This window comes from Schistocerca serialis, chromosome 2 (genome assembly GCF_023864345.2).
Source record: "Schistocerca serialis cubense isolate TAMUIC-IGC-003099 chromosome 2, iqSchSeri2.2, whole genome shotgun sequence".
Lineage (NCBI taxonomy): Eukaryota > Metazoa > Arthropoda > Insecta > Orthoptera > Acrididae > Schistocerca > Schistocerca serialis.
This window is the reverse complement of record NC_064639.1, coordinates 400,517,800-400,543,026: the sequence shown is the minus strand read 5'-3', so window position 1 is coordinate 400,543,026 and position 25,227 is coordinate 400,517,800. Positions and strand designations below refer to the sequence as shown.

Genomic DNA, 25,227 nt, shown 5'->3' with positions numbered 1-25,227 from the left:
CATTATTTCAAAATTTAATGTAAATGTTTTTCTCAAAATAAAATGCACACACCTACAAATATAGGTATGAAACAAATATATGAATAAATATATAATGAAGATATAAATCATTGTCAATTAGAAGCTAAACATTTTTAGTACCAGCACATAATCAACTATAAAAGCTTTGAGAGATTTTTCATTAGATTAAAAACCACAAGGGTGTTTATAACAAAATTATGTTGCCCTTAAACTAATCTCCTTATTTCTCTTGTAAAAAGGATCTCATGGCTATGAAAATAAACGTAGTTCTGAAGTACAGGGTGTCCAAAACCAAAGTTTCATTTCAAAACACTGTAGAAAGAGAACCACTGTTCAGAATGATGTCAAAGTTGAACAGGATATTATTGATGCTGGGGGGAAATGTCATGGGGGAAAAAATTAAAATAAATTTGACCAATAGATTCTGCTGTAAGCGTTAGGATATGAGCACAAACACATGCACGGCACACAACTGTTCCTCAGTTTGTGTCCGTGATGCCCAACTAAACTGTTCTATAAGGATTGCAGACTGCTGGTAAAGTTCTTTTAAAAGAATGGTGACTGTGTGCCAGTAGCCCTACAAAAGTTACGGACAGTCAAGGGTATGAAATAAGGCATTGGTTTGATGTCTGCTATCGGTTTGGAGAAAAAAATTATTACAAAATTCAAAAAGACAAGTTCCTTTTGAGTGCAATCTGGCAGAGGGAGAAAAGCAGTTGATCTGATGTCTGTTGAAGGTCTGACTACAGTATTCCAGATAGGACTGATCAGTGGCATGCATGCATGGAGAAAGGCCTGAACATTGGACATGTCAGCAAGTACGGTGTGTAAAATCCTACGTAACATCCTGCATTGCTATCCATACAAAATTACTCATGTTCAGGAGTTTCTCCCTGCTGAACTGACAGCAAAACAAATGTTCACTCTGGAATTTCTTACTTACATGGGAGTGAAGAATGAATGGCCATGGAACATTCTCTGGAGACACAAAGCCCATTTCCATTTCACAGGACAAGTCAAAACACAGAATTGCAGAATGTGGGCAACGGAAAACATGCATGCACGTCAACTGGTACCACTTCATTCTGGAAAGGTGACTGAGTATTTTTCAAGACATACATGGATACTTAAGTGCTTGGCAAAGGGTTCATTGAACAAACTTCACAATAATTCCCTATTCTTTCAATCTCCAACAGTACGCAGAAAAAAAGAACACCTATAGCTTTCCGTGCAAGCTCAGATTTCCCTTATTTCACTATGATGATCATTTCTCTGCATGTAGGTTGGCATCAACAACATATTTTCACATTCAAAGGAGAAAGTTGGTCATTGAAATTTCGTGAAAAGATTCAACCGAAACAAAAAACACCTTTATTTTAATGATCTCCAACCCAAATCTTGTATCATGTCAGTGACACTCTCTCCCCTATTTCTCAATAATACGAAACACGCTGCCCTTCTTTGGACTTTCTCTCTGTACCCCATTAATGCTACCTGGTAAGGATCCCACAACACGCAGCAGTACTCCGAAAGAGGACAGACATTTGCAGTGTAGGCCTTCCCCACAACACTTTCTGTGCATCCTTTCCAATTTAAGTTGTTTGTAATTGTAATTTTTAGGAATTTTGTTGAATTTACAGCCCTTAAATCTGACTTATTTATTGTGGAATTGCAAATTAATGGATTCCTTTTAGCACTCGTGTGGGTGACATCACACATTGCACACCAATGTCATTCCATCCCTTCCACAGTGTTGATGTGTGGGTGGGATCTTTTTTATGCAAGATGGCACACCTCTACACATGGCACAGCCAATGCTACAGAGGCCTTTTGGAAAGGCTAGAATTATCAGCCATCATTTTGCTACTGATCTTAACCTGTATGACTTCTGGCTGTGTGACTATCTGAAAGATGTTGTCTTCAATGCTCCAATTACAAATGTAGCCGAGTCGAAGGTATGATTTGCACATCATACTCTGAACATGACCCCCGAGACACTCGGATCTCTTGTGGAACAGGCTGTTACTTGATTTCAACTTGTGACACAGACGGGTGGATAGCATACTGAAGATTCCTTGTGCCAGTCTCACAGCAATTAGAAAATTATGTCATTTTGCTTTGTATTCGGTTACTGGCCCCAGTACAATTAAAAACCAACAGTGCTACACCTGTTGCCTGCCAAACTTATGCAGTCATGCACACTGAACAGTACGGATGGTGTAATGCACAACTCAAATCACAGCCATCCTATTGTGATTCAGCTGTCACTTGTAGCTGACTGCATTTACTTTAAGACTCTTAAAGTGCCATTTATTGGTAAAATTTTCATTAATATTTTTTTGTTCCATGACATTTCTCCCTGTGTCAATAATATGCTGTTCAAATTTCATGTCATTCTGATCAGTGATTCTCTTTCTATAGTGTTTTGAAACTGAGACTTTATTATGGACACCCTGTACCATTAATAACTTGATATATACTATTTCTTCATAGTTTTCTGCCTTAGTTGTGCTCACATTTGAGTTAATAGTGACCAGCTTTTAATGTATTTGTCTATTTTCAAACCATTACTCAAGCCATTCTCATTTGATTAACGAAATAATTTCATAAATAATATAATGTTTATACATTTTGAGGAGTTCTCAACAGTTCAGTAAAATTATAACTAATAGCATAAGGGAGGTTTAAGGACTGTAAAATTCACAAAATGAATATTACAATGCAATAAACTTCAAGATCTCTCTCTCTCTCTCTCTCTCTCTCTCTCTCTCTCTCTCTCTCTCTCTCTCTCTCTCTCTCTCTCTCTCTCTCTCTCTCTGTGTGTGTGTGTGTGTGTGTGTGTGTGTGTGTGTGTGTGTGTGTGTGTGTGAATTTTCATATTCTTTAAAGAAACATTTTTATTGGAATGCAGAAAATCTTGGCAAATTAAAACCATACACCCACAAGATTCATAATAATAGTACAAAGCATATAAACAACATACCCTTTTAACAACAGTATATGTACCAGGAGTCGCAGCTGAGTCACTGTTGCTTGCTGGAGTCCCATCATCACTTGTGTTACTTACAGCCCCATAACCAGGAGCGGTCTCAAACCCAACGAGGCCTACTTCGTTGTCAGATGGTTTGCAGCCTCCATTAAGTTGTAGACAGCTCTCAGTTTCATTAACAACTGACATATTTTCTTGTTCCTGCATTTCATCTGATGGGAGCTGACTATTCTGGTCACTCTCCATATCTTGACCAAATTCATTCCATACAAATACTTTGTTTACCATGGGATGTGCTGTTTCTTGTTTGTCAATGTACGGTTCATTCAGCGTAAGTTCTCCATTCGTTTCACACACATCATCAGGTATTTCAAGATTTATATCACTGGACCCTTTTGTGTATCTGTTTGCTTCTGTACATGATTGCAGATGAATGACCAAGTCAGCACTTGTCTTGCAGCGCTGTCTGCAATGCTGGCATCTAGTTGACGAGAGCTCTGTACCACTCAGTGTAGTGGATGAATTGCCACCCACACACAATGTTCTGTTACTTCCTAAGTTGTGTTGTTTCTCATGCCTAACAAATTCTGAAAGACATTTGCATTCGTAGTTGCAGAATGTGCACACTAAACTAGAGGAATCACCTGGCCCAATTAATAATTTCTCTTTAATTTGATCCAAAAATGAAGAACTTTTCTTTTTCATTGTACCCACAGGTGACGATTCAAATTTCAGGTCATTAAGTGACTCCGAAAAACAGTTATTATTTCTTAATTCTATACTGTGTGGTTCACTCCACATAGTATTGTGTGATTCATCCATCCATGACTTACTTTTTTCTTCTCCTGAAACCGTGAATGCATTTTCATCACCTATTACAGATGCAAAATCTCTAAGAGAGCTATTTGCACATGATTTTGCACATATTTCATTTAAATCCTTTTCACTCAGTGAATTTTCTGATAAAGGTGACACTCCAGGTTTAAAGCTTGTGCTAAAGTCTCTAGCACGGATGGTTGGTATTTTCAGAATGGGTACTTGCTTTGATGCACTTGGCACTGATGCCCTTGGCTGTATGGGTATCAAGTTAGGTATTGGTCGAGGAAACTTTTTGGGTGGTGTCAATTTTGTGAGAACTCCATGGACTTTGCTTTCATGGCGAGCCATTTCACTGCCCCAGGCAGCTTTGAAATTACAGCTCTTACATTTCAATGTTTTTATGTACACATTGCCATTTTTATGATGAATTATATCATCTGGGTGTATAAAATCAGCCTGAAAATCATGGCGTTCACTGTGTTCTTGGGTTGATATGACTTTACTTTTCTTTGCGGTAACTTTAATTTTTGGTGATCTTTTTATTATTCCACTTGAGGGAACTTTACTGGTGCCTATGCATTTGTCACTGATGCTGTGATCAAAAGATGAATGCAGTTCTGGAGTACTCGTACCAAGGACTGGGTTGAATGGTGAAACCTGTAGAAGGAACATAATGGTAAAAATAATTTAATAGTTTTATATTATAAAATTAAAACTATACATATACACAACTGTCTACTCATAAAATTATAAACTAGTGAATTTAACTAACAATTGGATTGACTAATAAAATGTTATTTTGATTAATGGCAGAGAATATTTTCACAACAACAAATACTTGTAAAGTACGTAAATTTAAAAAAATGTCTTAGTCTACAAAGTGCATAAAGAAAATGAGATAGGATGGTATCACTGCATCATACGAGGATATGGCAAAAGGTGATTACCACTGATAGTAATTAACAGCATACAACACAAAAAAGCCAAATAAATGTAAATGACACTCACAGTTGCTCCGAAAACCATTTCCAACACATATATGACACAAGAAGCAAAGAAATTTCATTTTGCCATCTCATAGAATAGAAACTCTACTCCCACATCCTCAATACACAGCAATGAAAATTAATAATATATTAAAAATGAAAATTTTCACATTAGGGAACTAGGTTTACTGGGGACAAAATTATTCACCATCCTAGTGCAAAAATTTTGTCACACTCAAGGAATTTTTAAATTATGATGAAGATTTCTTTGTAGAATAATGAAACAAATTTGTAATGATTTTTGTAAATTAAGATTAATTTTTTGTCACATTGCATGTAACTCTGTCACATTATTTATACTGTTGTGTCTCCAGTATTTTAAATCAATGATATATGTATGTACATTGTGAGATAGTAAAATTTTGATTCTGGCTTTTTCTGGTTATTTTTATAATTTTTCATTGCAACTAATATTAATACAACCACTAAGGTGATGCTACCCTTCTTCAAGCTGTTGCAGTTCACCTTTTCCTTCCCCATCTGACTTTTTCCCTCTGTACCATTTATGTCCCTCCGTCATTCGATGTCAGCAGGGCAGACTTCCTTCAGCTTATTGGGCAGCTAACTCCCCCATTTTTGCTGCTCAGTGACTTTAATGCACATCATCCCCTTTCAGTTTCTCCCAGGACCTGTCAGAGCAATGCCCTCATTCACTTCCTAAGAACACTACTCCAGCCTCACTCTATCACCTTCAGTACATCCGGTGACACAGTCTTTTCAATTGTGTCCTCTGCTCAGATTCTCTCAGCACCCTTCAAAGTCTATGTATGCTGTACACTGTCCATCCCTTAGTGCAGTGGGCCCAGGAAAACTGTCACTTGCTCACTCTTGGTGGAGACAGTGTGATGTTTTTGTGGGTTCCTGGTCATGTCGGTCTGCCAGGAAACAAGGCTGCTGACGCTGCTGCCAAGGCTGCAGTCCCTCAGCCCGCTAGTTCCTATATTCCCTCTGATGATCTCTGTGTTGCCATCTGTCAGGAGGTTGTGTCCCTTTGGCATCACCAATGGTCCTCCCTTCATGGTAATAAGCTCTGGCTTATTAAGCCTCTCCCAGCGGCTTGGACGACCTCCTCTCGGCCCTCCTGCCGGTACGAGGTCATTTTAACTAGGCTGCGTATTGGGCCCTGCCTATTTGGCCATTGTCATTTGATAAGTGGCACTACCCCACCACTTTGTTCGCATTGCGCCCAAGTTTTAACTGTCCACCACTTCTTGATGGAATGCCCTCTTTTTTAACCATTTACGTTCCCACTTGGGTTTGCTGTATAAGTTATTGGCCATTGTAGCAAATAAGGCACAGGCTGTCGACCACGTTTTACTTTTTATCCACCCAAGCAATATGGAGAAGGTCATTTAATTTTTAGATTTGGATCTCCATTTCTGTATGGTGTCTTTTTTAGCCCTTTTTCCATGTGGCTGTTTTTAGCTGTCTTCTATTATGTCAATTGGGATTGATGTATAGTCGTTTTTTAACTCCTCTCTGTCTTCGTGTTCTATAGTTTTGACTTGGGCGCGTATGACCCCAGTTGTTTTTTGCAACCTAAAGCAAAACAAAACCAAAACTAAGGTGATGCCCCTATAAATCCCAGTATTCATCCAAACAATGTGGAAAATGGCCAATAAATTCTGTCCAAATTAATAACTGTGTCAGGCTATTTTGACCTGATTGAAAAATCACAACATTTTTTCAGCAGTTCACCTAAAAACTACACTTAATATTGGTTATTAATTTATTTTTATTCTCATTTTCTCATTAAAATTGAATTTTATGTTGCATTAACTGATGTAAAGGCATCATAGTTTTTATTAGACCCACTTTTTGTGTGTCCATAATAGCTTTACAAGGTGAAACAAATTTCGTTTAGTCTGTATACGACAATTATCAAGAATATGCAGCAAATAAATTTTGTAACAAAGCTCAAAGGAATCTAAAAATATCTGAAGATAAGGCAACAATGAGTTTTGAAGGGAGGTGGACCTTGGCGCCCCAATCTTCCCAGATGTTACCAGATGGTGCTAATGTACTGGGCAGCACAGACTTACTATCAGAGAGCTAGCACACAGTGTCAATTTACAGACAAGTACCATCCATTAAGATCATAAGTGTTAATTAAGCTGCAACTCTGCAAAAGCCCAGGATATTATTAACTTAGTGAACTAATTGTAGCATTGTCACCAAAAGTTATCAGTGATCTGAGAACATTCAAACTATTTTATTCCCAGTTTTTGTCACAATGTGTTAAAAGTCTAGATAATTAAATATGTTTAGTGAAGAATTTCTTTTAACCTGTGCAATAACAGTAAAAGTGATGATGTGCTTCTGACTCGTACATGTCTTATATGTTTATTGGCAGTAGTAAACTAGAGGTAAGTACTGGCCAGCAAACCTGTATTATAAACTATTATAAATCATAAACAGGCAGACAACTGTGCCACAAAAGAGTAACCACAGTACTTCAGTTGTCTGCTTCTCTGTGACATCTACATGTTACTATGACATCTACACGTTACTACAAAGGGCTGAAGAAAAAAATTAAATCTCTAGACTTTTAAAAAATTGTGACCAAAAACTGTAACTAAAGTATTTTCGATTAACTAAGTGTATGGGCCAGGCATATTGAAAGGACAAACTGTGCAGCAATGTCATTTAAATAATAAAAAAGATCTTTTTTATTATTTAATTTATTTATATTATATTATTTTAATTTATTTTCTGCTGGTCTGTAGAACAGCTACATTCTGAAGTGACAACAGATCACATCCTGAGAACTGCTGGTAATATTAATCACTATACATTACTGAAAAGAAATGGAACAATGTACTTACAAGGATTAAGCAATATCCTTTGTAGACAGATTGCATATTCCCAGTTCTTGTCAATGAACTAATAGCCAACAGCTATACCTATGATTATGCCTACGTGATCACTCCACTCCATGTCCCAACAAATTGTCACAGCCAGATATTTGTATGAACTGAATGATCCCAACTATGCCTCACTGATACTGAAGTTTTAGGATATGACATTTCCATGTTTTGTGACGTTCACAATTTTACATTTATGAACATTTAAAATAAATTGCCAATCTTAGGACCACTTGGAAATCTTATTAAGACCTGTCTGGATACTTGTGAAGCCTCTTTCAGATACTACTTCATTACAGATAACTGCATTGTGTGCAAAAATGTCTGAGGTTAATCCTAAGATTGTCTGCCATGTCATAAAAATAGGATCCCAACACACTTCCCTGGGGCACAACTGTTGGAATCTATGCTGATTTGCATGAAGAAGGTCTTTCTATTGAAGATACCTCATTATGTTTCAGCTCAGACTACGTTCTATAGCAACTGACATCAATTATATTGAATGATAGTTTTGTGGATCACTTCTGCTAACCTTCTTGTAGATAGGTGTGACCTATGTCTTCTTCCAATGATTGTTTGAAGGATCTACAGCAAAGGAAGAAATACATACAAATTCTTGTTTAAGTATCCAAGATTGGAAAACAGTGAGCAAGGAAGTGTAGTCATATTTGGGAGCAGCAAGATTCACGACACCACCTGTGCACTTGATTTAGGTTTTACTTGTTCTAACCAGATTATTTTAAGGTGATAACCTTGATTTCAGGGTAAGGCATATTTAATCAGTTGAACTAATGTTCCATCTCTAATGCCATCATTGTCAAAAGGACTTTAATCTTCCTAAGTCATATTGTGAATCGACCAATCAGGCCAGGCTTTCGTGCGAATTTATCTTTGGCTAGAGAGCATCCACGGGTAGCTTACAAGAGGTCTCTGGTGAACTAGTTCTCTCACAGACTGTTCGCCAACAAGGCAAGTGGTGCCTAACAGGAAAACTTGGGGTCTTGCTGAGCACCGGGGAGTGTCAAGTTGGCAACTGTGCTTCCGACTACGGACGTGCAGGCCGCTTTCACTGTAGCGGGTGATATAGCAGGAAAAGGGGTCTTTTCCACTGCAGCCTAAGGACTGGTGATGCAGCAAACCAATGTCTGTACCCACGTTTTACTCCACAGACTGCCATGGGACCGTAAGCTGCATGTTTACATCTCTCGATTAATATCCAGTGAGAAGCTTCTGAAGTAGTTGTTTTCATTTAGCAGCACAGCAGCACTGTTCTAAGTGCAATTATGATAGGTTATGACAGTCAAGTGACTTGAATGGGTGCTAACCTGGGTAATACTCCTCTACTGGGTGGCCCTAAGAGAGAATCCAATATCCGCTAAATATCATCTTACTATTTAAATCACTTGATTTGTTTGACAAGGTTCAGCCTCCCATGGCAAGGTTTCCTTTTAATTACATGTTTGCTGTTTATTACATTGGTCCTTTGATGAGAAAAGTGAATAAGAACATATGACCTTACATTCAGCAAATTTTGCTATGTGGACAGCATAAAGTTTTGATGTGACTTTTAAAGCTTCACCAGTGTTCTTTGTGGGCGCTCCTCACAGATTTGGCCCAGCCTTGGACCCCTAAGCTATTAATAGGATTGTTTTATTAAGTACAGTTGTGTGGGTTTTGCATGCAACCAAAAATAAAGCTTCTTGCAAATGCAGCAAAACTGTGTAAATTTATTGCAGTTCTCTGTTCTATCATCTGGTAACAGGAATTTTTTACTTGTCCTTTCTTATACTGTAAAAGAGAGTGGTATTGAAGAAAGGGGGAGTATCTAATCCTTAAATCCAATCCCCAGAGTGTGAGATTCAGCTATTTGTTGCCATGCTATATTGCACACGTTAATTTGTTGAGTTTGTAATAAAAGTTTTGTATATGCTTTAGAACCAGTTAATTTGGGCCACTTGGCTGTGTTCTTGTGGTGTGTCAAAGGTTCTACCACGTAGCAGGAGACTGCTCAGAGTGTTTTGTAAAAGTTTAACCTTCAAATTTCTTATTACAGTTGTCATATATATCTTTCCTTAGAACAGTCTTTAAAGTGATTTAAATGCCACTGGATGTGCCAAGTTAAGGTTCAGTTGGATGTTCTGTGAGTTTATGCAAATTATTTTATGCACTGCTAAAAGGTTTTAAGTGTTGTTTGGTTTTAATTAAAGTCCTACAATGTTAACACTAAGTAATTTTACTCTCAAATGCTCACTGGTGTAAAGTATATTTGGAAAATTTCATCATATCAAAATATTTTCTTTACAGTGGTCTCAATCTGAAAATTGGTAAATTGAGTAATTTCATGAATTTTGTTACTGAGCTCAAGCGCCCTAGTTTGGCTCAGATGTTGGTTGAAGTCAACATACTGCATGCTAGAGATAGGTCAATTTGAGTTACCAAACCAATTACCTCAGGTTGAGGGGATTTCAAGTCAACCCAAGCTAGACTATTACTAACTTGTGTTTTGTTCGCACACTGTACAGCGGCCACCACTATCAATGATGGTTTCATGCGACAATGGAGTTTCACGCTGACTGAACATGTCTTGAACCAAGTTCAGTCTATGACTACAGAACACAACATCATTCAGTGTGATCTTTAAAAGTGCGGTAGCTTATTACGATTTATTTTGTTACAGAACATTAGCGTCATGGCAACTCGGCAACTAAAATTTTGAACACAAAGTGACTGAGAAACATGATGACAAAGCAGTAACTTTAATGAATCATTCCCAAGCAGTTGTATTTGGCTACCTCAGGATCGTCTGATCAACATAAAAACCCTTACAGCAAATTCCGGGTGTCTCATTAGTGTATTTTTGAATTGTGACCTATAGCATAGCAACCGTTCATGCACATGACAAGGTATCTGGCTACTTTAAAAATGCCCAATTTCCATCCAATCTTACAGCAAATTCAAAGTGACTCATGAGAATATTTTCAAATTTCAGTCTGTAAAGTGGCATCCATTAATCTTGTGATGAGACATTTTACTACCTTACCACTACAGCAAATTGCGGGAGTATCATCATCTTCAAAATTTCATGTCCAAAGACTCAAAATTGTAGTCTGTAGTACAGTTCACAGTCATGCTCCTGAAAAGGAATTTAGCTATGTTACGATCGCCAATAGCCGTCGAAATCCATACTGCATGTTTCAAGTTTTTCACAAGTCTATCTTCAAAATTTGAAGGCGAAAGACCAGAAATTGTGCCCTATGTAGTTGAACTGAATTGAATTGAATTTTATTTGATCCTGTAAGATTATATTGCGTACAGTAAATGCACGTGTAATATAGGACATGTCAAAGTATTAACATTCTTTATCACTTATTTTTCTACACCTTTAGCTTACATTTTTACATCACTGATAATGAGTAACAATATATACAAATTTAATGGCATAAGTATTCTGCAACCCTGTAAAACTCTTTTTCCACGAGATAGTCTTTAAGTTTCTTTGGAAAGTCATTATGAAGTACACTATCTTGCAGGTTTTTGGGCTGACTTCTTAGTAGTCTGATACCAGAGTACTGGGGTCCTTTTTCTAGCATTGCCAGTCAGTGGGGTATGCTCCGTACTTCATTCTTCCTTCTTGTATTATGGGTGTGTACAGTAGCATTTGTAATCCAGTCCTCACTACCTTTTGTGATGTACATTATTGTTTTGTATATATACAACGATGAAAAAGTTGAGATACCTAAATTCTTGAAAAAGTTTCTGCACGTTTCAGAGGTCTTTCTTCTTAAAATGGTCCTAATTGCTTTTTTTTTTGTAATGTGAACACTCGTTTTGTCTCTTGTTTCTTTGAGTTTCCCCACACAGTCACTCCATACTGTAAGTATGGTTTGAAAAGTCCATGATACACTGTACACAGAAGGTTCTTGTCTGAATACTGTGATACCTGCATCATTAAGAACATGAAAGAGCCCAGTTTCTTACAGACATTATTAATATGTTTTTTTCCATTTCAGTTAATTATCCACAAGAATACCTAAGAATCTAGCAGATTCTACTTCTTCCAGCCTTGTTCCATCAACCTCTAAATCCATGTCTACAGCCTTTTCCTTGTTTTTAACACTGCATACATAGTCTTTTTTAGATTTATAACCAGTTCATTTTCCAACAGCCATTGAGCTGTGACATTTGCAGATATGTGTGCTCTTCTCTCAAGCTGTTCCATATTTTGGTCACTATTTAGTATTGTCATGTCATCAGCATAAAATATATTTTCTTTTCTTCCTCCTCAACACCTATATCATTAACAAATACATTAAATAACAATGGCCCCATTACCAAACCCTGCGGCACTCCATATTTGATGGATTTGGTTTCCAATTGGTACGAGTTTCCTGATGATACATACTGCTTGCGGTTGCACAAGTAAGATTTTATCCATTCACCTGGTTGACCCCGAATGCCATAGTTGCTTAATTTTTGTATCAGCATTCATGGTCAATGGTGTCAAATGCCTTTGAAAGATCCAGAAACATTGCAGAGACAACCTTTTTCTCATCTAAGGACTGTAAAATGTATTCTGTTAGACTGGCAATTGCTGATTCTGTAGATTTACCCTTTCTGAAACCATGTTGTGAGGGTATGAGAATGTTATGTTTGTCCAAATAGTTAACTAATCTGGTATACATAAGCATTTCTAGGATTTCTGAGACACCTGATATCAGTGAAACTGGTCTGTAGTTGTTGGGATCATCCTTACTCCCTTTCTTGTACACTGGCACTACCTTCGTTACCTTCAGTTTTTCTGGAAAAATAGCATCTCTGAAAGAACAGTTTGCTATGTTCAGCAGTGGTGTGATTATCTCCTCACATACCAGCTTTATTACATGAATTGATATTTCATCATCACCAGCTGATTTCTTGGACTTCAGTTTCTGTATAGTTTTCCGCAATTCATCTTGTGACTATACATATAATCACTAATTAGGTAACTGCAAAACTCGGGTTGGTTACCTAAACTCAATGGTAAGCCATGCAGACATGAAAGAGAGAATGGCATTGAATGTTATCTCAGTTTTTTCATCCCAACCCAGTTTAGCTTGGTTTGAACTCAGCTTACACAAACTTGCAACTCTGTTAACTCGGTTTGCTGTAAACCCGAGTTCGTCCATTGTTACTTCATGCCTTCTCTCACTGCTGCCAATCCTTGCAATCTACGGTGAGTGGCACAGGTTACTGTACGTGAGCTATGGAATTGCTGTACATAAGGTATGCGGCGGAAGTATTCTGTCAGCACTGAATGAGACGTCAGACTCGCCTTACCTTCCAACCGCAGTCACCTCCGAAGTTGGCACAATATGATATTTACAGACTGTACACCAATTATATTTTGGATGTGAAAAATTAAAGAAATTGTGAGCTGGATGTTCTTGCTTCGTAGAAATGTGTGTAAAGTACGGCAATGACATGTCATTAAATCATTTCCTTCCGACATTTGTACTATAAAGTTGGTCAACAAAACAACACTTTTTACTGTCACTGACAAAGAAAAGCAGCTGAATTCCATACCGCTCAGGATCTACTGAATGAGGACACGTCATACATTTGTGAAATTTAACTATGACTCCTGATTTTGTCCGAAATTCCTTCCCTGATGTATGCCCTTGTCACTTGTGGAAACATCATTTCATGTGTACAAAAATGTTTTATCAGATAACCGCATGAGCCTGAGTCAAGAAAGTTAGGAGAAATTGATTGTCTTGTGCTGTTTTAGAAGAAAATAGAAACACAGAATTGAATCTTGATACTGCACATTTTTATTGTTTTTCTGCCTCATTGTGGATGTTGAAAATCTGAGATCTAGTTATCAGGCTAGGACTGAACCGAGGCAGTCCTCGTCTCCCTAGTTTCACGCATTACTGTGCAGCCATGTCAGTTGTGCAGCTGAATTGATAATTATATGAATGCACGTTGCACAATAGTACACCACATGGAGTTCAAGAAGGTCCTGATTCCTGGAGTGGAGATCATTTTGACTTTGAAGTTTCACACTTTTTCCCTCTCTTCTAATGCACAAATATATTTTCTCTTTTCCATTGAAGCAATTGAGACCACAGATAAAGTACAGCAAGACCATGTTCTTTAGAGTGTACCGGTACTGGCAATTATAAAAGTGAATGTGGGCACATCAAGCCTTGACAGAACTACTTCGAACTGCTGAGATATGGTAAAGTACAGCTGTGGTTAAGATCTGTATCAGGAGGAAGGGGTATCCTTGTGGGAACTTTGGACTGGTGTTAGCAAGATTAACTGCAATAATATTTATTTTGTGCTGGAAACAGAACCCAGAATCCGCAGGCCAGTGCGTTGGAATGGTCCCCTCCTGCAGCTTGACCGCGTGAATTTCATCCGGGTCTGTTCTGATCTGGGCGAGAGTCCAACCATTCAAATGAAAATGTTTGATAACAGCAGGAAACTCGGTTTTCTGTCAACAATGAAGTGTGCGCTGTACATTGAAATTCTTTGTACGATCCTTGGAATAATCAAGTTTACTAACCACGAAGATGCAACAACAATATTCCATTCTTTCATGGAAATTTACCAGACTTACCAAATAGGTGAATGCGTGTGAAATCTTATGGGACTTAACTGCCAAGGTCATCAGTCCCTAAGCTTACACACTACTTAACCTAAATTATCCTAAGGCCAAACACAAACACCCATGCCCGAGGGATCACTCGAACCTCCGCCGGGATCAGCCGCACAGTCCACTCGGCTAATTCCGCGCGGTGACTTTTCAAACCATCCTCGTAGTGCAGGATCTATAGTTCACAATACTACGGTGTGTTTGTTTTTTGCAATGAAGCTTCCGTGTGAAAAACAATGACGAAACTTACATTCGAAACGCCCCTTTTAGAAATATGTGAGAATTCTGTAACGAATGAAAAGTCAGTATACAAGTTTCATTGAAGTAGAGAGCCTGTATACAGAAAGAGTGGCCATAGGTGAAGTTGCCCGTGATTGGTTGATCAGCTTTGGCACCATTTTCTTGCCAAACGTCTCTCGCGCTTCCTATGTTCGCCGTGCTTTTGAGTTGAATTGAAGTTCAGAGGACTTTTGGAAACGATTAAAAGGTATTTGAATTATTGAGATTTTGTTGCGCGTTGTGCATGTATGTTCGATTTAGTTGTACATCGTTTTTTAAGCTCTTATTTCTTTAACAGTTCGTGCATACTGGTAGCATCACAAGCTTTTCTGAAGTCAATATCTGACAGTCCTTGCTGGAAACGGAAAGTTCCTGTAATTGTTGTGCCATGCTCATTAGACTATATAGCGTCAAACTTAATTTCGTTCCGAATCACAACACTAGGCATTATTTTGGTTTCAGTATTATTGCCTGACTGTTGACGCAGGCAAGTTGTAAGCACGTTTTCCGCAGTTGTCGTGGTTGCTGAAACATTATTCGTAGTAAATAATTGTAGGTACTCTCGAAGACAGGTTTTAATAGGCCTACTTACTGTGGGGTAGAAGGGATACGGCAGTTTTCTAGTTATATTTGGTCGTTATTACAGTAGCCTACATTTAACATTACCTGATTTTTGTAATCTTTTTCGTTTGTTATCTACGAGAGGTATTCATATGTATATATGAAAGTAGTAAGCAGTTGCTTGCTTGTGACATGCAAACACTTTTTGCATGTCACAAGTAAACAACTGCTTATGACTTTCATTCATCTGGCGTAATACAGGTACGTTAAATCTTTAGCGTTATGCACTTCCGATACAAAACAAATGCTATACACTATAGAGGGTGTTACAAAAAGGTACGGCCAAACTTTCAGGAAACATTCCTCACACACAAATAAAGAAAAGATGTTATGTGGACATGTGTCCGGAAACGCTTAATTTCCATGTTAGAGCTCATTTTAGTTTCGTCCACCTACCCTCAATGGGGCATGTTATCATGATTTCATACGGGATACTCTACCTGTGCTGCTAGAACAGGTGCCTTTACAACTACGACACAACATGTGGTTCATGCGCGATGGAGCTCCTGCACATTTCAGTCGGAGTGTTCGTAACCTTCTCAACAACAGATTCGGTGACCGATGGATTAGTAGAGGCGGACCAATTCCATGGCCTCCATGCTCTCCTGACCTCAACCTTCTTGACTTTCATTTGTGGGGGCATTAGAAAGCTCTTGTCTACGCAGCCCCGGTACCAAATGTAGAGACTCTTCGTGCTCGTATTGTGGACGACTGTGATACAATACGCCATTCTCCAGGGCTGCATCAGCGCATCAGGGATTCCATGCGACGGAGGGTGGATGCATGTATCCTCGCTAACGGAGGAGTTGCTGTGTGTTTCCATTCCATGATTAATGTGATTTGAAGAGAAGTAATAAAATGAGCTCTAACATGGAAAGTAAGCGTTTCCGGACACATGTCCACATAACATATTTTCTTTCTTTGTGTGTGAGGAATGTTCCCTGAAAGTTTGGCCGCACCTTTTTGTAACACCCTGCATTTTTTTTTATTTACGTTACTTTCATTGCAATATGTCTAGTAAACGATCTTTAAAGGAGGTAAATGCAAGTTACGAATAATTTTTACAACCACTGTATCAAATTTTCCTGTGCTGTACGTAGCAGGCTACTATGAGTATATTATAGCTGTAAAGAAAGGTATTTAACCAATGATTTCGCCATATTTTCTTGTGCTTTTGATTCGGTGAATGTGTACTCCACTACTGGCCATTCAAAAGTCCCGTCCGCAGTTTGGCAGAAAAATGGGCGCCGTATCTCCCTATACAGGCTCTCTACAGTGAAGGGGCAAGTGTTTCCCCCTATGGACGTGTAGGTGCTCTGTTACCTCGAAAGAAGCTTGAGACGAGTGCAGCTGGGAGCGGAAGTCGGACACGAGAGTCGGAATATGCTGCAAGGGCGGCGGGGGCGGCAGGCGCGTGGGCGTGGCCGGCGACGCCTGTAGGTGCGGGGGCGGCACCTGGAGCGGCGGTGGCGGCGGCGGCGGCGGTGGAAGCGGCTCGGCGGGGGCGGGCGCCGAGTCGCTGGCGCCCACCTTGTTGCGGCGGCGCGGCACGGGCGCCCCCGCACTCGCCGGCGGCACGTGGTGGTTCATCTCGTGCACCGTCAGGCTCTGCTTGATGTCCGCCGTGAAGTTGCACAGCGAGCAGCGGAACGCGCCGTCGCCCGTGTGGTTCTTGTAGTGCCGGTCCAAGTTCCACTTGTACGGCGTACGAAAGTCGCACATGTCGCACTTGATCATCGGCATCGAATGGTACTTGACGTGCTTCGTGAACCTGGCGCGCATGTGCGTCACGTAATTGCACTTGCTGCAGCGGAAGAACTTCTTACGGAGGTGCACCGCCTGTTCGTGCCGCGCCACTAGCGCCTTGTTCTGGTCGGAGAACGGGCACTGCGAGCACGTGTACGTCTCCTTACTGCCGTCTTTGGTTATTTCGTCGGCCTTTTCACACTTCTCGTCTTCGGCGCCCTCCTTCGGAGCGGAGCCGTCCCCTAGCGCCTCCTCCTCGGAACCGGCAGGTTCCTGCTTCACGACTACGTCCGAGCAGGGCAGCAGGGGCGGCGGCGCCTTCGCGCCCTTGTCCCTGTCCGGCGGCGCCTTCTTCGCCTTGGCCGAGGGCGTCTTGGGCGAGCGCGCCGAGCTCTTCCGCTTGCCCCTGCCCATGACGTGCACCATGTGCACGTGCCGCTGCAGCTTCTGGCTGTGCTTGGACGCGTACAGGCAGTTGGGGCACTCGTACACCCTGATCTTCTCCTTGTGCTCGTCCTTGAGGTGGTACAGGTACGAGCGCGGGTTCTGCGTGAAGTAGGTGCAGTGGCTGCACGAGTAGTTGCGCTTTATCTTACACTCGGGCAGGTTGGCGTCCTCTTCCGCCTCCTCCGCCGTCGTCGCGCCCGGCTCGCCGACCTCGCCGGAGTCGGCGCTGTCGTGGCCGTCGCATTCCTCTTTCGAAGTGGACTCGCCGACCGCGTCCGCGGAGGAGGCGTCCGCGGCGGGGGCGTCGGCAGCGGGGGCGGCTGCGGTTTCTCCTGCCGGCGGGGCTTCGGCGGCCACGGGAGACGTCATCGGCGCGTCAGTGGCCGCGTCGGCAGTGACCTCGTCCTGCAAAAGAAGACTCCGTGAGCGCGGCCAGCGGCGAGCGCGGGCGCCAGCGGCCGCCGGCAATCGATAGCGGCGGAGCGCCACATCCGACGGGCTGCTTCCAATTTTATCCCTCGGCGCGCGGAGCGGCTGCCAGCCGAGCTGCGCCCACGCCCTCTGCGCCTCCGGGAGAGAGCGGAGCGGCCGCTCTGGAAGGCACGCCATAGTGCCACAGCTGCGTCACAAACCGGTGGTCGAGCATCGCCGAATATCTTGCAATCTGTCACTGGCAATCACGAGAAGAATACCACGCCACAAGAACACAGTTGATCACAAGAATCGTGTAAAGAAACTGTAATATCTGTTAACACTTTAAATCTTTTTGTAATGCCAATATAGCCTGATGAAATATCATCTCGATACACGTCGCTAAATAAATAATTGAGTGAGCAACAAATTTTGTGACTAGTTATCTTAAACTTATGTAGTCCTGTCTTCCTCAGTTGCCGGCCGGAGTGGCCGAGCGGTTCTAGACGCTACAGTCTGGAACCGCACCACCGCTACGGTTGCAGGTTCGAATCCTGCCTCGGGCACGGATGTGTGTGATGTCCTTAGGTTAGCTAGGTTTAAGTAGTTCTATGTTCTAGGGGACCGATGACCTCAGGAGTTAAGTCCCATAGTGCTCAGAGCCATTTGAACCATTTTTTTCTTCCTCAGTTGCGTGTAATATTACGGTATATTGATAATTTTTACTTATGGACCGTCTGACAGCAACTGAATAAAACACAATTTTAGTGCCATACGCGTTTCGCCTTTATTTTCTGCAAGGCATCATCAGTGGCAGGTTGCGTAGACAGTTTCTTACATATTACGCTCCTGTTGCATTTTTGGTGGTGTTCTTCTTCTTATAAATGCAAATTTGCGGTTTTTTCCCACCTTCCACAGCACTATGAACTGAACGCTTGTTTCAATGCAATGTTTTGGTTTCTGTTGCCGACTGTCAAATGTGACTAGTAGTGGTATCTGACAACATTGTCATAGTTTTGAAACAGTCACGGTCGATTATTCCGGATAGGTGGATTGGACCTCACACCCTAGACTTCTCCCTGTGGGGTTTTGTAAAGGATGTGGTGTACAGAACCGAGGTTAGAGACATACAGGACTTGAAGGCACGCATTTGCAATGCTTTTGAACATGTCATCGTGAAGATCTTGTATCGTATGTGGAGAGAAATGGCATTCCGACTAGACAGTATACGTGCGACCAACAGTGCGCGAACTGATGTGTACGACTGAGGAACAAAACTTTATGAATTATCTTACCACATGTTGAAAACCAATTGTCAATATCTAGTACAGTTCTAAAGGTACTTAAGTCTTAAGTTGCGAAGATAATATATGGACACATTGTATTTTTGGGCCATGTAATAGTGTTATTCTATACTAGATATTTCATTTGTAAACTCCCCCTTCATCATACAGATTTTACAATTAATAATTACCGGTTTCGGCAACTTGCCATCTTCAGATCTGTTACAAATAGAAAAACAGTGTCGTAATCAACTAAGTTCAATTGGCTGAAGCAAAATCTATAACAGGCCTACTGATAATTAAGAAAAATAAAAAAATATTTACATGCTTAACAACCATGCATACCAGCCAAACGCACGATAAAATATTCTGATGTAGGTTCAAATGGCTCTGAGCACTATAGGACTTAACATCTGAGGTCATCAGTCCCCTAGAACTTAGAACTACTTAAACCCATCTAACGTAAGGGCATCACACACATCCATGCCAGAGGCAGGATTCGAACCTGCGATCGTAGCAGTCACGAGGTTCCGGGCTGAAGCGCCTAGAATCGCTCGGCCACCGCGCCCGGCTCTGACGTAGGTATCAACGTCAAAAATTATACATATAGGTACACAGTAAGTGCTAGTGACGGCCTGGATGCGCCTAGTATTTATACAAATAACTGAGGTAAGCAGAGGGCATTCTAGTTAGAGTGCACTACTAACTAGTATCGTAAATTTAATAGTTAAAATGCAATTTGCGTAGTCACTAATTAAAATAAACTCATATGGAAAAATGAGCATCTGACAATAGATATTACTACGTAATAAAAAATGTTTTTCAACATACGATAACTCAAAAAGCTTTTTTTTATCTTCCAGGTGACGCAGTTCTGATGCAAAATTAAACTTGAAAACCTGATAAAATGTCGACGCCACATGAGAAAGCCTGATTCATACAGATAACGTCCTACACCCAAGTGCAACGAAGCCGGCCGGTGTGGCCGAGCGGTTCTGGGCGCTACAGTCTGGAACCGCGTGACCGCTACGGTCGCAGGTTCGAATCCTGCCTCGGACATGGATGTGTGTGATGTCCTTGGGTTAGTTAAGTTTAAGTAGTTCTAAGTTCTAGGGGACTGATGACCTCAGTAGTTAAGTCCCATAGTGCTCAGAGCCAAGTGCAACGAAACTTTAGAACACCGTATGGAAGGCAACCATCGTCTCGACCAACTATTCGGCCTTGGCATACGTCATTTATAGAAACAGGTAGTGTTCTCCATAAAAAGGAGGCAAGAGTCGCCCATTTGTTTCGGACGCCAACGTGGACAAGGTACGGCAGGCGCTTTTAAGGAGTCCGACAACATCGGTGCGTACAACGGCCAGAGAGATGGAACTGACACGAGCAACAGTGCACAATGTCCTGCGTAAGAGGTTATGGCTATTTTCCTACGACGAGCAGCTGCTATAGGGATTAAATCCTATGGGCAAACCTTAGCGCGAACAGTTTGCAGTTGCTATGCTAGGCATGATTGACACAAAGACGTTTTGGAAAAGATTTGTTTCTCCGATGAGGCAACGTTTCATGTATCCGGCAAACTGAACAGTCATAACCTTCGTATATGGGGTTCACAGCATCTTCATGTTACACGTGAAATGGAAAGAAACAGTCCCAATGTCAATGTTCGGTGCGGACTGAAGCACAATTGCATCACTGGTCCTTTTTTTTTTCCATCGAGTCTCCCGTCAACGGTGGTATTTACCTCGACGTGTAACAAGAGTTTGCCGTGCCACAACTGGAAGACGTGTAACCTGGTACCATATTCCAGCACGATCAGGCTCCATCCCACTTGTCCGTAAATGTTCCTCAGTTTCTAGATGAAAAGTTTCCAGATAGGTGGATTGGACGAGATGATCCAATCCAATGGCCGTCACAGTCCCCTGACCTCACACCCTCGACTTCTCCCTGTGGAGTTTTGTAAAGGATCTGGTGTACAGAACCAAGGTTCGAGACCTACAGGATTCGAAGGCACGCGTTTGCAATGCGTCTGAATATATCACCGTGAAGATCTTGTACCGTTTGTGGAGAGAAATGGCGTTCGGACTAGACATTATCTGTGCGACTAAGGGTGCACAAATTGATGTGTACAGCTGAGGAACAAAACTTTATGATTTATCTTATCACATGCTGAAAACCAATTGTTAATATCTAGTACAGTTCTAAAGGTACTAAAGTCTTAGGTTGTAAAGATAATCTATGAACACGCTGTATTTTTGGACCATAGTCATGTAATAATGCCTGAAAAGATATTTCCGCCGTTTGACTGTACAAACTTCTTTATTTTATATCAAATTCCCGCCTGAAACCATTATGAAGTATAATGTTGTTAGATATAACCAGACTTTGTTAAGTGAAGTCACGGCCAAGATCCACTGAACTGGGTGTCCCAACGTATAGATAAGTACAAAATCAAGGAAATGTGTGTAGACAGATAGCAAACCTGTTTTCCAGCCGTAAAACAAATGAGCCACAAGATGGACGTCAACACTGTCGTTACTTGTGCGGTGATTCTGAACATATGCTCTGGAAATTATTGGTTGACTGGTCGTCAAAGATGCTCATCTGTGTTCATCTTCGACCACCAGTCAACTAGTAACTTCCATAGTTTATTTTCAGACCATATTCAATGGACATGTAACGATTGTATTGATGTTCATTTTATGGCTCACTTGTTCTACGGTTGGAAAACAAGTTTGCTGCCTGTCTCCATACATTTCTTTGATGTACTTGTCTACACGTTGCGACACCCAGTTCAATAGATCCTGACCAAGACTTCACTTAAAGTCTAATTGTATCCAACATTGTTGAACTTCATAACGGTGTATTGGCGAAATCTTGATAGTAACATGAAATAAAGACGTTTGAACAGTTAAATGGCGAAAATATTATTCAAACAAAACCCATGCCGTTTCGGCTTTGAAGCCATCATCTAATGTAAAAATGAGAAAATTTAAACAAAAAACATATCTCATAACTGACGCCATGACTAGGAACGGTGATCTTGTTTGCAACAGTAACGTAAAACTAACGTCAAATACGTTAGTCTTACATCACTGTTGACAAACTGCACTTTACGGCGCCAGACCTGAATATGATCTGCACCGAGATTGTAAGCGATAGTCGGTGAAAAAGAAGTTTTGATCCAGACGATGTTTGTTTATTTGTAATTAAAAACACATTAATAGCTTTATAATACAACTAACAAGTACCATTTACTTTCTCTTTAAATATACACTCTCCGCTCTTGCGTACCTGACTACACGCCTACGTGTACTCGGTGAATCTGTTCACTTTTTTCCGCACATTTAGTAAACTTGTTTCTTGCTTTATAACTCCAGTGACATGTTTTTTGTTTTTAATTGCTTATTTTCAGATCTGATTATGGCTGGAAAGCCGAAACCACTTCTGAATTTTAATAAACTAATTTACAACTAAGAAATTGATTTCCACATTACATTAGCAACAGATTTTCCAACTCTCTGACAAACTGATAGAACCGAAATACAATGAATGTTTGACGATAGCAATCGCTGACGACCTTAATGAATTTAACGAAACACTTTCCGGAAATCAACACCATACGCTGTACACATGAAATTCTTTCATTCCATCGAACTTCTTGGTCGTTATCAAGTGCCTGAATGCAGAAAAATATGTCAAATTACTCACAGAGTAAAGGACAGTATGTGATTTTCTGCATATGGCGCTCCCAATCGCCCCCCCCCCTTCTCTCTCTCTGTCCCTCTCTCTTCTCCGTCGTGATTCATTAAGGCACGATATCGTTTCCAAGAGCCAATAATTTTAACTCGTGAAGATGATGGGTGCGGTGACTATAGAAAGCTCAAGAAGTACAATCTATGCGTCCTGAAAACCGAGAAACCATTAATTGTGAAATATATTTCCTGGTTTCTTCCAGTAAATCTAATTCGTCCATTTATTCTCCTTGTAGCTGATGGTATCTCCAGCGACCAATGACCCCCGCGTTGACACTAAGTTGGGAAGGGTGTCAATAATCAAAACAACTGCGCCCGTTGTTATACATTAGTGATTCAAAAAACAAGGACATGAGAGGAGACGGTGGTGCAGTCTGTACATAATGCACAACTGCACAGTCGAGAAAGAGCAGTAGTTGATGATGTAAAAGTAGCGGGAGGCAAGTAACTTGGCTGAATCACGCATCGGAGATGGAGGGCCGATGCTGAACATAACCGCATTAAACTCAGACATGGGGTGAACAGGTTTATCGAGAGTGGAGCAAGATCTTGTTAACTGTCTATGGCAGCCGGTCTCCAGATTTTTTTTCTTGGAAGTTGTACCAAAGATGAGGAAGAATAATTAACCCACAAAGGAGATTCAAAACCCTTGTTCGACCAATTCTTGAGTAACGTTCCCCTGTATAGCCAACGCCCGCCTCACTTCAAACAGAGACGTCTTATTAGCGCCACTTTAGCAGAGATATAGCACAAAATGGAATTACCAATACGTATAAACACGTTGAACACAGCACTGATGTGGAATGTATAGGTAATTCCAGGAGTACCCCAAGGGAATGTTATAAACCGTAACTGTTTATAATATATACAAATGATCTAGTGCATAACATTGGAAGCACCATGAGTCTGTCCGCTGACGATGGTGTTGTCCAGAGGTAGGTTGCCACGTCGGAAGGCTGTAACGAAAGACAGGAATACCTGCGGAGAATCGTTGATTGTGCACGGACTAGCAAGTAATACTGAACGTAAATAAAAGTTAAAATGTTGCGCCTAAACATCCGAGGAGATCCGTTAGCTACTGTTCGATTATGCCGTTGACGAAAAATCACTAGATATACTCGTAACAAAACAACCGTGAAATATCAGAGTAATCGTCTGAAGCAGTCTACAATGGAATGATCAGGTAAAACGAACTGAAGGAAAAGCACATGCCAGGGTGAGATTCATTAGGTGAACTTAAGCAAACGTAATTCATCCACGAAAGAAGTGGCTTACGAAGCACCTGTACGACCGATTCTTGAAAAATCCTCATTAGTCTGAACAAACCAGCTGCTACGTCACATCTATAGCCTATGTGGCTAATTTCCAATTAATAATAAGCAGTGTAAGTAATAACCAAACTACCTGACCGTCTCACATGCTGCTGTACGAAATCGCCAATGCTTACCAGTAAGAACAACCACGTAAAATATGTCTTACACCTGATGGTGCAGTAGAGTTTTGAAACATATACTGTATTTGAACAATGCGAAGTACCTCGAAGATAACGATTTATTGACGTATAGCCAGCACGGATTCAGAAAATATCGTTCTTTTGAAACACAACTAGCTCTTTATACTCATGAAGTAATGAATGCTATCGACAGGGGATGTCAAACTGATTCCATATTTTTAGATTTCCAGATGGCTTTCGACACCGTTCCTCACAAGCGTCTTCTAACCAAACTGCGTGCCTACGTAGTATCGCCTCAGATGTGCGACTCGATTCGTGATTTCCTGTCAGAAAGGTCACAGTTCGCAGTAATAGACGGAAAGTCATCGAGTGAAACAGAAGTAATATGCGGAGTTCCCCAAGGAAGTGTTATAGGCCCTCTACTGTTTCTGATCTATATTAACGACATAGCAGGCAATCTGAATAGCCGTCTTAGATTGTTTGCAGATGATGCTGTCATCTACCGTCTTGTTAAGTCATCAGATGATCAAAACGACTTGCAAAATGATTTAGATAAGATATCTGTATGGTGCTAAAAGTGGCAATCGACCCTGAATAAAGGAAAGTGTGAAGTTATTCACATGAGTACTAAAAGAAATCAGCTAAATTTCGATTACACAATAAGTCACACAGATCTGAAGGCTGTAAATTGAGCTAAATACTTAGGGATTACAATTACAAATAACCTAAATTGGAACGATCACATAGATAATATCGTGGGTAGAGCAAACCAAAGACTGCGATTCATTGGTAGAACACTTAGAAGGTGCAACAGGTCTACTAAAGAAACTGCTTACAACACGCTTGTCCGCCCTAT

At 40.8% G+C, this 25,227-nt stretch overlaps 1 protein-coding gene across 1 annotated transcript in view; it reads right to left on the bottom strand.

Annotated features, from left to right (window-relative positions):
* LOC126456022 (uncharacterized) overlaps window positions 1–25,227 on the bottom strand; it is a 70,314-nt gene that overhangs the window by 42,575 nt on the left and 2,512 nt on the right. The window contains exons 2-4 of the mRNA XM_050091776.1: window positions 22,788–22,842; window positions 16,780–17,796; window positions 3,005–4,486 (exon numbers count right to left, since the gene is read on the bottom strand). Of these exons, the coding sequence (XP_049947733.1) occupies window positions 3,005–4,486; window positions 16,780–17,796; window positions 22,788–22,842 (2,554 nt within the window). The remainder of the gene's footprint in view (window positions 1–3,004; window positions 4,487–16,779; window positions 17,797–22,787; window positions 22,843–25,227) is intronic.